At 51.8% G+C, this 13,440-nt stretch overlaps 2 protein-coding genes across 5 annotated transcripts in view; one reads left to right on the top strand and one right to left on the bottom strand.

The window, feature by feature from the left end:
- HAPLN3 (hyaluronan and proteoglycan link protein 3) overlaps positions 1-10,216 on the top strand; it is a 27,068-nt gene extending 16,852 nt beyond the window's left edge. For both annotated transcript variants that reach the window (XM_023187195.1, XM_023187196.2), the window contains 4 exons: positions 83-253; positions 5,727-6,095; positions 8,236-8,538; positions 9,248-10,216. In XM_023187195.1, the coding sequence (XP_023042963.1) occupies positions 130-253; positions 5,727-6,095; positions 8,236-8,538; positions 9,248-9,534 (1,083 nt within the window). In that variant the 5' untranslated portion in view covers positions 83-129 and the 3' untranslated portion in view covers positions 9,535-10,216. The remainder of the gene's footprint in view (positions 1-82; positions 254-5,726; positions 6,096-8,235; positions 8,539-9,247) is intronic.
- A 2,761-nt stretch (positions 10,217-12,977) lies between these two features.
- ACAN (aggrecan) overlaps positions 12,978-13,440 on the bottom strand; it is a 38,443-nt gene continuing 37,980 nt past the window's right edge. For all 3 annotated transcript variants that reach the window (XM_031935802.1, XM_023187193.2, XM_023187194.2), the window contains one exon: positions 12,978-13,054. In XM_031935802.1, coding sequence (XP_031791662.1) covers positions 12,978-13,054 — 77 coding nt within the window. The remainder of the gene's footprint in view (positions 13,055-13,440) is intronic.

Here is a 13,440-nt window from a genome sequence, read left to right as displayed (position 1 = left end):
GAGTGAATGGTGTTGGAGTAGAGGGGATGCGGGCCCTCGAAGCTGGGCTTTTCTAATTGCCTTGTTTTCCTCCCCTTCCCAGTTTGCCCTGGGGCCCGAGCCTGGCCCGGGTCATCCTGGCATGAGGAGATGGGCCTGCTGCTCCTGGTCCCATTGCTCCTGCTGCCCGGCTCCTACGGACTGCCCTTCTACAATGGCTTCTACTACTCCAACAGCGCCAACGACCAGAACCCAGGCAACGGTCATGTCAAAGGTAGGCGACATCCTCCACCTAGCTCTTTGTTCCCCTGGGTGACCTAGATCTCCCTGGCTCTTGCCATCTGTGGGTTCCAGGCTGGGACAGGGACATTCCAGCAGGGCCCTTGTAGTGGACCAGCTTGCTTCACAGACAGAGGAAGGGGTGATTTCATTTCCCTGTGTTTGCCAGCCCCTTAGGCATGGGGCCCAATTCACTTAGGCTTTTTACTTTCCCTAAAAGTCTTGCCAGTTGTTCAGGGTCCAGCTTAAATGTGTCCTCCCCTGGTCCCCCCGGTGGAAAGGGGACTTCAGGTCAAATAGATGTGAGTTTGAATCTTTTTTTGTTTTGTTTTTGAGATAGAGTCTCACTCTGTTGCCGAGGCTGGAGTGCAGTGGCGCGATCTCGACTCACAGCAACCTCCGCCTCCCAGGTTCAAGCGATTCTCCTGCCTCAGTCTCCCAAGTAACTGGGATTACAGGCATGTGCCACCACCCCGGCTAATTTTTGTATTTTTAGTAGAGACAGGGTTTCGCCATGTTGTCCAGGCTGGTCTTGAACTCCTGACCTCAGATGATCCACCTACCTCAACCTCCCAAATTGCGGGGATTACAGGCATGAGCCACCATGCCTGGCCTGAGTTTCGGTCTTATAATTCTACCTCTTACTAGCTGTGTGGCCTTGGGCAGGGAACTTTTTAAAGTAGCAGTTATTGTGCACCCATCATGGGTTGGGCGCGCTTCTAGATAATTTGCATATGTTGTCTCTTATAATCACAAAAGCCCTGACATAGGCAAGGGTGAAAATACACTTTTTTTTTTTTTTTTTGACGGAGTCTCACTTTGTCATCCAGGCTGGAGTGCAGTGGCACAATCTTGGCTCACTGCAGCCTCCGCCTCCCAGGTTCAAGCGATTCTTTTGCCTCAGCCTCCCGAGCAGCTGGGATTACAGGCATCTGCCACCACACCCGGCTAATTTTTGTACTTTTAGTGGAGACGGGGGTTTTGCCATGTTGGCCAGGCTGATCCTGAACTCTTGACCTCAGGTGATCCACTCGCCTCAGTCTCCCAAAGTGCTGGGATTACAGGCATGAGCCAACAAGCCCTGCCGAAAATACACATTTTTAACCACTAGTGCAGCATGGGTGCTGACCAGGCTGAATTGATGCTGTCTGCCCTCACAGCCTGAAAGTAGATTCTGTTATCATCTGTTCTTGTAGATGAGCAAACTGAGGCTCAGAGAGTTAATCCAATTGTCCAGGTCACACAGCTATTAAAAAGACAAGCTGAGGGCTGGGTGCGGTGGCTCACGCCTATAATCCCAGCAATTTGGGAAGCTGAGGTGGGCGAATCACTTGAGGTCAGGAGTTCGAGGCCAGCCTGGCCAACATACCAAAACCTCGTCTCTACTAAAAATACAAAAAATTGCCCAGGTGCAGTGGTTCATGCCTGTAATCTCAGCACTTTGGGAGGCCGAGGAGGGTGGATCATGAGGTCAAGAGATTGAGACCATTCTGACCAACTTGGTGAAACCCTGTCTCTACTAAAAATACAAAAGTAGCCGGGCATGGTGGCAGGTGCCTTTAATCTCAGCTACTCAGGAGGCTGAGGCAGGAGAATGGCGTGAACCCAGGAGGCGGAGGTTGCAGTGAGCTAAGATCGCGCCACTGCACTTCACCCTGAACAACAAACTGAGACTATCTCAAAAACAAAACAAACAAAACCCAAAAACTTAGCCAGGTGTGGTGGTGTGCACCTGTAATCCCAATTACCTGGGAGGCTGAGGCATGAGAATTGCTTGAACCTGGGAGGAGGAGGTTGCAGTAAGCTGAGATCACGCCACTGCACTCCATCCTGGGTGACAGAGCGAGACTCTGCCTCAACAACAACAACAACAACAACAACAAAAAACTTGTTCCACTTGTTTGTGGAAGGAACGAACCAGATTGCTGGTCTCAGTAATACCCAGCACCTGCCATGAAGAGCTCACAGCCTGGTTCAGAGATGACACATGAACTTGCAAGCACAGGGCTGGGTGTTTCTCACCTTTCCCTCTGCTTTGAGTAGATGATTGTGCCTGCAGAGAAATTTTCCCCCTTTTTAATTAGTCTTCCAGGTCAGCTGTAACAAATTAACACAAACTTGGTGGCTTGAAACAACAGAAATGTATTCTCTCACTGCTTTAGGCACCAGAAATCCAACATTAGTTTCACTGTGCAGAAACTGAGGTGTGGATAGGACTGTGCCTCCTCGGGGCTCTTGGAAAGAATCTGTTCTTGCCTTGCCTCTTTCCGTTCTGGTGGCTGCTGGCATTCCTTGCCTGTAGCTGCCTCACTCCAATTTCTGCCTCCATGGCTACTTGGCCTTCTCTTTTATGTGGAAATCTCCCTCTGCCTCCCTCTAAACGGGTACTTGCGTATTTGCATTTAGGGCCCATCTGGAAAATTCAGGATACCCTCCCCATCTCAACATCCTTAGTTTAACCTCATCTGCAAAGTCCATTTTGCCACGTAATGTTCACAAGTTCTAGGGATTAGGATTTAGGGTATTTTGGGAGGCCATTATTTAGCCTACCACACCCTTTTCCTTCAGAATTTATTTTGTTGTACAAGCACTACTTTATTTGTTTGTTTATTTATTTATTTATTTATTTATGAGACAGAGTCTTGCTCTGTCACCCAGGCTGGAGTGCAGTGGCATGATCTTGGCTCACTGCAAGCTCCGCCTTCTGGGTTCATGCCATTCTCCTGCCTCAGCCTCCCGAGTGGCTGGGACTACAGGCGTCCCCCACCATGCCCAGCTAATTTTTTCTATTTTTAGTAGAGATGGGGTTTCACTGTGTTAACCAGGATGGTCTCAATCTCCTGACCTCGTGATCTGCCCACCTCAGCCTCCCAGAGTGCTGGGATTACAGGCGTGAGCCATTGTGCCGGGCCTACAAGCACTACTTTATTGAGATTTGTGGAATTTAAAAAACTTACACTTCCTACCCATAGTTTTACCACACTACCAGGCCGACATTTAATTTTTCTCTCTCCCTTTTGTCCCTGAATATGCAAGCAAAGTCATATATAATCCCCCCACCCAGGGGAACCACTGCTAACTTTTTAGGTATCTCTTTCTAGCCTTTCCTTTTTTTTTGAGATAGGGTCTCACTCTGTCACCCAGGCTGGAGTGCAGTGGTGTGATCTCGGCTCACTGCAACCTCTGCCTCCTGGGCTCAAGAGATCCTTTCACTTTAGCCTCCTGAGTTAGCTGAGGCTACAGACGTGCACCACCGTGCCCAGCTAATTTTTGTATTTTTAGTAGAGATGGGGCTTCACCATGTTGGCCAGGCTAGTCTCGAACTCCTGGCCTCAAGTGATCTGCCTGCCTCGGCCTCCCAAAGTGCTAGGATTACAGGCGTGAGCCACCACACCTGGCCGAGGCTTTCCTTTATGATTTAGAAAACTTTCTTCCAACAAAAATCAGCTCATGTCATACATGTGATTTTGTAGTCTCCCTTATCACCTCATAGAATATAAATAATTTTCTAAGTCAACGAATGAATGTCCATCTACCAGATTATTTTACATGGCTGTATAGTATTTTATCATATGGATGTACATTTTCATTTTATTCAGGTTAAAGCTTCAAAGGTAGCTTTACTCAAGAGAGTTGGGAAGAACCAAGGAAGTGGCCCCTAAATGATAGCCCTGCTTCATATCTATTGGACACTTTCTGCGTGCCAGGCGTCCTGCCTTACCTAATTTCAACCTTATCACAGCCCCCTGTAGGGACTATAATTAACCCATTCTACAAATGAGGAAGCTGAGGCTTGAATTCCCTGGATTACACAGCTGGGAAAAGGTGGAACCAAGATGCAAGCCCAGATTGCCTGACTCCAAACCTCTGTACCTACTGCCTCTGCAGAGCAGGACAGCTCTAATCTGAATGAGCCTGAGAGTCCTCTGGAGGCTGGACCCCATTTCCAGAGTCTCTGATGCACTGGGACCCAACAATGTGCATTTCTGACAAATTCCTGGTGATGCTAATGCTACTGACCCGAGGGCCACACTTGGAGGCCTCTACATATGGCATCTGCCACTTTAGGTATCGCTCTTTTTCAGCATGATTCCTCTATAGGGAACTTCCTGTCTCCTGCTTACCCATGAGGCTGTCCCCTTGCCTCCACCTTTTTAATTCATTGAATTGTTTTTATTTTGTTTTCAGCAACAGAGTCTTGCTGTCTCAGCCAGTCTGGAACGCAGTGGTGCGATCATGACTCACTGCAGCCTCGACCCCCTGGGCTGAAGCAATACTTCCACCTCAGCCTCCCAAGTAGCTGGGACCACAGGCACATGCCACCATACTCAGCTAGTTAAAATTTTTTTTTTTTGTAGAGACAGGGTCTTGCTGTGTTGCCCAGGCTGGTCTCAAACTCCTAGGCTGAAGTGATCCTCCTGTCTTGGCCTCTCAAAGTGTTGGGATTACAGGCGTGAACCACCATGCCTGGCCCCGTCCCCCACCTTGAGTAAATCAAGCATGTCTTGAAGTCTAGACCCAAGAGAATGAATCAGTGAGGTCCCAATAGGGGCTCTCCAGTTAAAGAAGAGGCAGCCTTAGCCTATGAATTTGATTCTTTTGTTGCATGTTGAGTTCTGTGTGTATTTATAACTCGGAGCCCTGAGCATAGTCTCCTTTAGAAGTTTTGCCCTTAGCTCACTAGGCTGCTCGGTATTTGGGAAGAGTTATGGTGGACAGCTGGACCAGAGAGTAAAGCTGGGGCTGTGCTGTCCTCTGGCCAGTGTGGTGGGGAAGGAAGCTCTGAGGGATTCCTATCAGGGCCGCTTGTCCTGGCCATGTACCTCATGTGGGATAGCTCTTGTTGCCTGCTCCATTGGTTAGATTTTGATGCATAACAAACCACCCAAAACTTAGTGACTTGTTTAAGATGACAGCCGTTTTTTTAGCTCATGATTCTGTGGGTCAGCACTTTGGAGTGGGCTCCATTTCTTCAGGTCTTGCAGTTGGGTCTTGCAGATGTGCCTGCCCGTGGTGGGCAGGTCAGCGGGGGGCTGGTTGCTGTAGGATGGCCTCAGCTGGGGCGCTCTGTCTCTGTTCTGTGTAGTCTCTCATCCTCTAGCAGGCAAGCCTGGCCATGTGCTCATGGTGGCTGGCAAAGTCCTAAGAAATAGAGTGGAAGCAGCAAGGCCCTCTGGGGCCTATGCTCAGAACAGGCATGATGAATAGTCACTTCCAAGGCATTCAGTTGGTCAAAGCAAGAGGCAAGGCCAGCACAGATTCAAGGGGTGAGGGAATAAATGTCATCTGTTGATGGAAGGATATGCAAAGTCACACTGCAGAGCATGTGGATCCAGGGAGGGGTGGAGCATGGTGGCCATTTTTGCAATCTCAGCCTGGAGGAGCCGGGGATGAGGGGGTGAGGTGGCCCTTGCAGGGGTACGGATGTGCTGCAGCAGGTCTCATCTGCACCCTATCTCTCCCCCAAGACCTCCTCAATGGAGTGAAGCTGGTGGTGGAGACACCCGAGGAGACCCTGTTCACCTACCAGGGGGCCAGTGTGATCCTGCCCTGCCGCTACCACTACGAGCCGGCCCTGGGCTCCCCAAGGCGGGTGCGCATCAAATGGTGGAAGCTGTCGGAGAACGGGGCCCCAGAGAAGGACGTGCTGGTGGCCATCGGGCTGAGGCACCGCTCCTTTGGGGACTACCAAGGCCGCGTGCACTTGCGGCAGGAGAAGGAGCATGATGTCTCGCTGGAGATCCAGGATCTGCGACTGGAGGACTATGGGCGTTACCGCTGTGAGGTCATTGATGGGCTGGAGGATGAAAGCGGTCTGGTGGAGCTGGAGCTGCGGGGTGAGACCCTGACGGGGACTAGGTGACACTGGGACCTGAGAGCAGAGGGGAGAGGACCAGAGAAAACATCCAGATCTCTGTGCTTTAGACATTTAAAAGTACTTAATTCTCAAAACAACCCACAGGGAAGCTACTGTTATCACCCCCATTTTACAGGTGAGGAAACTGAGACACAGAGAGGTCAAGTAACTTACCTAAGGTCACACAGCTTGCAAATGACAGAGCTGGGGTCTGAACCCAAGCACCCAGCCTCTAGAATCTGTTCCCCTCTACCCGTTCTCATTCACATCCCATTCAGAGAGAGGAAAACCAGAGCTGGCCCCACAGCTTATTAGAGATAGAGCTGAGATTTAAGCAAGGTTAGCGGGTAACACAAGTGAATGAGGCAGCCCAGTGTGAGATAATGGGAGTGGAGTGGTGGGGACTGGGCATACCCCTGAGCCCTTGTCCTGTCCCCAGGGAGCTCCCACCCTACTCAGGCCCAGTTGATGATGCCATGCCGGGATGCAGGCCCCACTCTGCCAGATTTTCTGGCTTGACAAGATAAGCTTATATTTTTATGTGAGGTCTCCTGATTTTTATGTAAAAACCTCCTTTTAAAAACAAAAAACAAAAAACAAAATCAGCCAAACAAAAAAACTCCCAAAAAACAAAAAACAAAAACCCAATGCTGTCCAAACCAGCCACACCCTGCAAGCCAGATCTTGTATGTGAGGTCCGTGTTTGATCTTTAATTTGTATTTACCTTCTCTGTCTCTAGGATGGGGCTGTGTGTCCTCATCTCTCTCCCACATGTTAAGGGCAGTTTGGGCATAGAGGAAGGTGACCTGACTAGCCCCAGCCCATCCCAGCTGTGACATCTGGGTAAATGTCTCATCCCCCTGAGAACCCTGGGCCTCTCAGGTGTAAAATGGGGTATCACAATCTTTCCTCCTTTACCTCCCTCGGAGGTAATGAGGATAAAATGTACATCCTTAAAATGCATTCTCCGTCTTTGCCACAAGTGTCCACATGGCTTACATGGTGGCTCAGAGGGGACACATTCCTCATTCCTGAACTTGGGGTGGCAGTGGAGTTGGGGAGAACCTGCAAGAGTCATTGGTCTGGGGTCTGCAGGGGCAGTCTAGAGAAACAGGGAGCCCTCACCCCATTCCTGGGGCTGCAAGGGCTAGGAATTTGGGGTGGAACCAGGCATGAAACAGTCCCCCTGCAAACACATGTGGAGGCTGCAAGCTGATTGTCAGAGCCCACGGGCTTCTCTGCCACCCAACCTGGCTTTGCCCAGGTGCCTGGCTTCCTGCCCTGATGAGATTGGAGGTTTGGGGCTCAGGCTATTCCCAGGTCCTTGGCCACAGGGAGGAGATTCCAAAGACTCTGGGTAAACAACAGCAGTCAAGTGGTGTCCTTCCCAGACTCCTGTGGTCACCTCTACTCCTTAAGGTTTCATTGACTTGGTAGAGACTGCATCTCAGAAATTTAAAAACTTTTTATTAGAATAAAATTTCAAACATGAACATATCTTTTGAGGGAAGCCTGTGGCCCCCATCAGACCCTGGCCACAAGGAGAGAAACCGCCTGCCCCAGGACCTCCCTGCCTTTGAGCCTTCTTTATGGAAAGGCCCTTCCCTACCCGTCTCCCCATGCCCTCTAGGGCCTCTCCTTCTCCTGAGAATCGTCTGCCACACGTGGAAAGTTCCTTGCATTTTCCTAGGAAATTTCCACGTTAATAATAACATACACTATCAGGTCCCAGCTAATGAGTGGGGAGCTGGGAGTCAAACCTGGCCCCTAGAGCCCAAAGTCCGGGCTTGTCTGGAGAAGATGGCACAGCCTCACTGGGGGTCTGGCAACAGCCTTGTGTATTAGGTATCGTTTCCCTTCTATTGTTGGGGTCATTAATTGACTAATGAATTACCTTAACTCATGGATGTCTTCTGAGTACTGCTGTGAATGAGCTGAGTCCCAGGAGAGAGGCAGCAACGGACAGGAGGTCAGAGGTTAGCTGAGTTTTTCTGAGGGACAATGTATGTGTGTGTGTGTTGCAGGGAGCACATGTCCCAGTGAAGGTGGGAGGAGAGTGGGGTGTCCAGCCAGCTGGGCCCCTGGCCACCCCCTAAGCTCCTCTTTCCTCCCCCCACAGGTGTGGTCTTTCCTTACCAGTCCCCCAACGGGCGCTATCAGCTCAACTTCCATGAGGGCCAGCAGGTCTGTGCTGAGCAGGGCGCGGTGGTTGCCTCCTTTGAGCAGCTCTTCCGGGCCTGGGAGGAGGGCCTGGACTGGTGCAACGCGGGCTGGCTGCAGGACGCCACGGTGCAGTACCCCATCATGCTGCCCCGGCAGCCCTGCGGTGGCCCGGGCCTGGCACCTGGCGTGCGAAGCTACGGGCCCCGCCACCGCCGCCTGCACCGCTATGATGTATTCTGCTTCGCCACTGCCCTCAAGGGTGAGTGGAATGGCCAAGCCCAGGCTTGCGGGTTTGGTGGCCATCTAGGACCTGTGGGAGGGCAGCTTCTGGGGAGCTCTGGCCCCCTCTGCTGGCTCTGCTGGCACTTCCACCTGGAGGCCAAGAGCACCAGCCACCCTTGAAGCAGCGTCTGGTTGAGTTTCGAGTGTTTTGCTGCTGCTGCTGCTTTATGCCTATCATTGGTTTCTTCCTTCATCAAATATTTACTGAGTGCCTACCATATGCTGGAGCCTAGACTAGACTCCGGGGAATCACAGAGAAATAAAACACAGCCTGTCTTCACAAAGCAGCTCATTTCACAGGAAGATGAGCAAGTAAAAACCGAAACTGGTTCAGGGTCATATGCCAAGCCCTTGGAAAAGTATCTGACACATAGTAGGTGTTCAGTAAATGACCGAATGGGTGAGAAACTCTGACTGGTCCAGCCTAGGTGGGGTGTCCACCCAGGGTGCAAACAGGGAAGGGTGGTGGGGGAGTGCAGACATGACTGGAGGGACCCAGGTTCTATGGCAGGTGGGACGGAGCTTTCCGGGAGAGGGTGAAGATTAGGAAGTGTTCTCTGCAGATGCCTGCAGTATGGTAGCTCCCTGGGCTCAGATGGGTCTTTGGGGCTGGCATCTCTGCAGGCCCCGCTGTGCTCTCTGGCTGCCCCCCGTGCTGTCCGGCACTCATGCCCCCTTTCCCCCAGGGCGGGTGTACTACCTGGAGCACCCTGAGAAGCTGACACTGACAGAGGCGAGGGAGGCCTGCCAGGAAGATGATGCCACAATCGCCAAGGTGGGACAGCTCTTTGCCGCCTGGAAGTTCCATGGCCTGGACCGCTGCGACGCTGGCTGGCTGGCAGATGGCAGCGTCCGCTACCCTGTGGTTCACCCGCATCCCAACTGTGGGCCCCCGGAGCCTGGGGTCCGAAGCTTTGGCTTCCCTGACCCACAGAGCCGCTTGTACGGTGTGTACTGCTACCGCCAGCACTAGGACGTAGGGCCCTCCCCTGCCGCATTCTCTCACTGGCTGTGTATTTATTGAGTGGTTCGTTTTCCCTTGTGGGTTGGAGCCATTTTAACTGTTTTTATACTTCTCAATTTAAATTTTCTTTAAACACTTTTTTACTATTTTTTTTGTAAAGCAAACAGAACCCAATGCCTCCCTTTGCTCTTGGACGCCCCACTCCAGAAATCCTGCCTGCTCCCCTGGGCCATTTGCGGTTTTGTGGGCTTCTGGAGGGTTCCCCACCATCCAGGCTGGTCTCCCTCCCTTAAGGAGGTTGGTGCCCAGAGCGGGCGGTGGCGTATCCAGAATGCCACTGGGAGTCAGGGCATGGTGGGCACAGTTCTCCCTGCCCCTCAGCCTAGGGGAAGAAGAGGGCCTCGGGGGCCTCCGGAGCTGGGCTTTGGGCCTCTCCTGCCCACCTCTGCTTCTCTGTGAAGCTGCGGACCCCAGTCTGCCCACTGAGGTGCTAGGGCTGGAAGCCAGTTCTAGGCTTCTGGGTGAAATATGAAGGAAGGGAGAAATTCCCCTCTCCATTCCCCTCCCCCTCTTGGTTCCAAAGAATCTGTTTTGTTGTCATTTGTTTCTCATTTTTCCCTGTGTGGGGAGAGGCTCTCAGGTGTGTGTACTTTCTTGGGACAATAAATGGTGCTATGACCGCCTTCCGCCATCCCCAGTCCTTTTCTGTGTTTCCATCTCATTTGGTCTCAGGGCGCAGGCCCCTGCCTGGTGGGTGTGGTGGGGGCAGTTCTAGCCCAGGCTTCATAGGTTGGCTGGGTCAGGTCCCTGGGGTGAACAGGGAACTCTGTGGGCTGGTTCTAGCCTTGCCTGCTCAATGGTTCACCCGGTCCTGGGTGCTGGCCTAGTGGCAGAGGACCTGGCTTGTGTCTTCACCGTCCCCACCCCTTGGCAGTGTGTCTGTCTGTGTGAGGCCCAGCAGAAGAGTCAGAGGTGCCTCTCAGAAGACAGAGGAAGCTGTGGCCCTCCAGAGGACCTCAGAGGCCAGGGATCTAGGGGCCAGTGCTCTGTATGCCTCACCCTTTGCCACCCACTCCCACCCTCGCCTCAGGGAACTTGTTGCCTTGCGCGGGAACGCCTCTGCCACTCACCAACCAATTATTCAATCAGTTCTTCCCTTAGCTCAGTGCTCCTCATAGTGTGGTTCATAGCATCAGCATCACTGGGATCTTGTTAGAAGTGCAAATTCCTGGGCCCCACCAGAGACCTGCTGAGTCAGAAAGTCTGGGGTGTGGACCTACACCCTCTGTCGTCACTAAGCCCTTTAGGTGATTCTGATGCATGCTTAAGTTTGAAAACCACTGACAGTTGCACCACCAACTAATCAGTTTATTAATAGTTAAGTAATGATTGAGTGCCTACTATGTGACCAGTGCTGTACACTCTACTTTGGCCCACTGTTCTTTCTAGAGGTAGAGGTACAAGTATATATCTACGAACAAACAACTGTACAACACGCCCACGCCTGAAAAGATACCAGGACCCAGGAACTCACACTGGCATGCACGAACCAACACACACACACACACATTCACAAAGGATCAATGGCATGTCCAGCGACTGTGATGAGGGAGGCATCTGAGGAGGTGGCACTGGTAGAAGGACACTGCCTGGCATGCATGTGCAGGCTCAACTCTCAAGGTTTGTTGGGGGAATCCGTAAGCAATTGGAATTGTTTTCATTGCTATTCTACAGTGTACTTTTTCTGAGACAAAGTCTTGCTCTGTTGCCCAGGCTAGAGTGCAGTGATGCAATCTTGGCTTACGGCTCACTGCAACCTCCACCTCCCAGGTTCAAGCAATTCTCCTGCCTCAGCCTCCTGAGTAGCTGGGATTACAGGTGCATGCCGCCATGCCTGGCCAATTTTTGTATTTTTTCAGTAGAGACAGGGGTTCACCATGTTGGCCAGGCTGGTCTTGAACTTCTGACCTTGTGATCCACTGTCCTTGGCCTCCTATAGTGCTGGGATTCCAGGCGTGAGCCACTGTGCCTGGCCTCTGCAGCGTACTTAAGGGCAGAATGCCCAGACCTTTTTGCTAGTAGCTGGCCAGCAGTTTACCCTGCAAATGTGTAAGCAAGACTCACTGTTCCCAGACTGTCTGCAGTTTGTTTTTCCTTCCCTTCTTATAAATCCTGATTTTTGTCTCTGTTCTTGAACTCAGTCTACCAACCTACCAGAGCAGTGTGATCACAAAGAACCAAAGCACGCAAGGTGACCAGATGTCTTGCTTGAGTTGTTCTTTGGCAGTGCCCATTTGTAAATCCATATGGTACCCACTGACTGACACATGTCACACATATCACATGTGCTTGCTTACATGCAGATCATCTACCAAACACATTGGCACCCTAGGAAAAATAAAGCACAACAGATGTGACTGTCCCAGGTGCTCTGAACAGACCAGAGTCACAGAGTCACACCAATTTGAGATCATTTGATCAAAACCTGTCTCCACTGCCACCATTCCTAAGAGCCCCTTTGGGGGACTCTGGGTCATGATTGCCTTCTTCTTAAATTAAAAAAGGGAAAAGAAAAGAGATAGATCTCTTCCAAGGTCTTTATTATTATTATAATATCATCATCTTCAGTTTTCAAAAATATAAATAGGTGCACGGAACCCTGGTGCCTGCACGGTCCCGGGGGCGGGGGTGGGGAGGGGAGAAGGTTGGGTGGCACCCCCACTGGGCAGGAAGTGCCCCCAGCAGCCCTGCTGAGTTGCCACCTGCTAGGGTGGCCGACCCAGGTGAGAGAGAGGACGCTGGAAGAGGGACCCTTGGAGGGAACCCAACCCCCAGGCAGTGGAAGGTCCTTCAGATGGCTCTCCCCTGCCAGCTTACCCTCAGCAGGAGGCAGGAACCCGCCCCTCTCCCCCAAGGCTTCTCCCTCATATAGATGGTGCAGCCCTCCTGGCTCCTTCTCATCCAATACATTCAGCTGCAGTTCGGAGTTCTTCATGCTCTCAGGCCTCTGCCCCTTCCAGCTCCTTTGGAGCCCTCCTCCCTCCTCCCTAGCTCTCCCTGGAGGTGAAATAACCAACGATTGCACTGCTCTTGGATAAAGTCAGGAAACAAAAATAATCTTCTTTATTTAACTTAACCCCTCCCCTTCTCCCCCTGTCCCTGCACTGGTCCCTGGAAAGGCACGATGGGAGATTGAAGAAATGTCTCTAAACTCAGTCCACGGGTTATAATAAGTTTGCTTTGCTTTGGCATTCGGCGGACAAATTAGATGCGGTTTTGCTGATTTGGAGGGGTGAGTGGGTGCATACACAATGTGGGATTTATTTTTTCCTTCTTTAATGGGATTCCTTATTGACAAAAAGCGACAAGAAGAGGACACCATCTGGGTGGGATGCACGTCAGCCTGGCAGGCTCCTGGGCTCAGCGTCCTGGGTGCGTCCTGGAAGCTCTTCTCAGTGGGCCGTGCTGGGGCGGCTCCTCCGAGGGTGCCGTGAGCTCCGCTTCTGTAGTCTGCGTTTGTAGGTGGCGGCTAGGGTGAAAGGGAGATGGAAAAATATCAATGGGCCTGGAAAGAAAGTGGGGCGAGCCTAGGCTCTCCCGAGACTATCCTCTCTCCCTTGTGGAAACCAGGGACTCAGCGAGGCACCTGAGGCTTTATCAGCTTTCCTGATTTTGATTTTTCTTGGACTTTCTCCCTTTTTCTCTTTCATCCTCTCAGTGAAAGTGAGCCCTCTCTGGGACAAGTACGTGGCCCTTCTACGGGCAGTGATCAGCTATTTGTGACTGAGCAGCCCCCTGACCTCCCCTCCCTTGCTCAACCCTGCGGATGGTGCAGGGTCCCCAGGAGAGGGGATGGGGGGAGGCTGTGCTGGCAGAATCTAACCCTGTGCTCAGTGAGGGTGGCTGGGGTGATGC

The sequence above is a fragment of the Piliocolobus tephrosceles genome, chromosome 6 (genome assembly GCF_002776525.5).
Source record: "Piliocolobus tephrosceles isolate RC106 chromosome 6, ASM277652v3, whole genome shotgun sequence".
In the NCBI taxonomy this organism is placed as follows: Eukaryota; Metazoa; Chordata; class Mammalia; order Primates; family Cercopithecidae; genus Piliocolobus; species Piliocolobus tephrosceles.
Note: the sequence above shows the minus strand (reverse complement) of the source record. Positions and strands in the feature narration are given on the sequence as shown.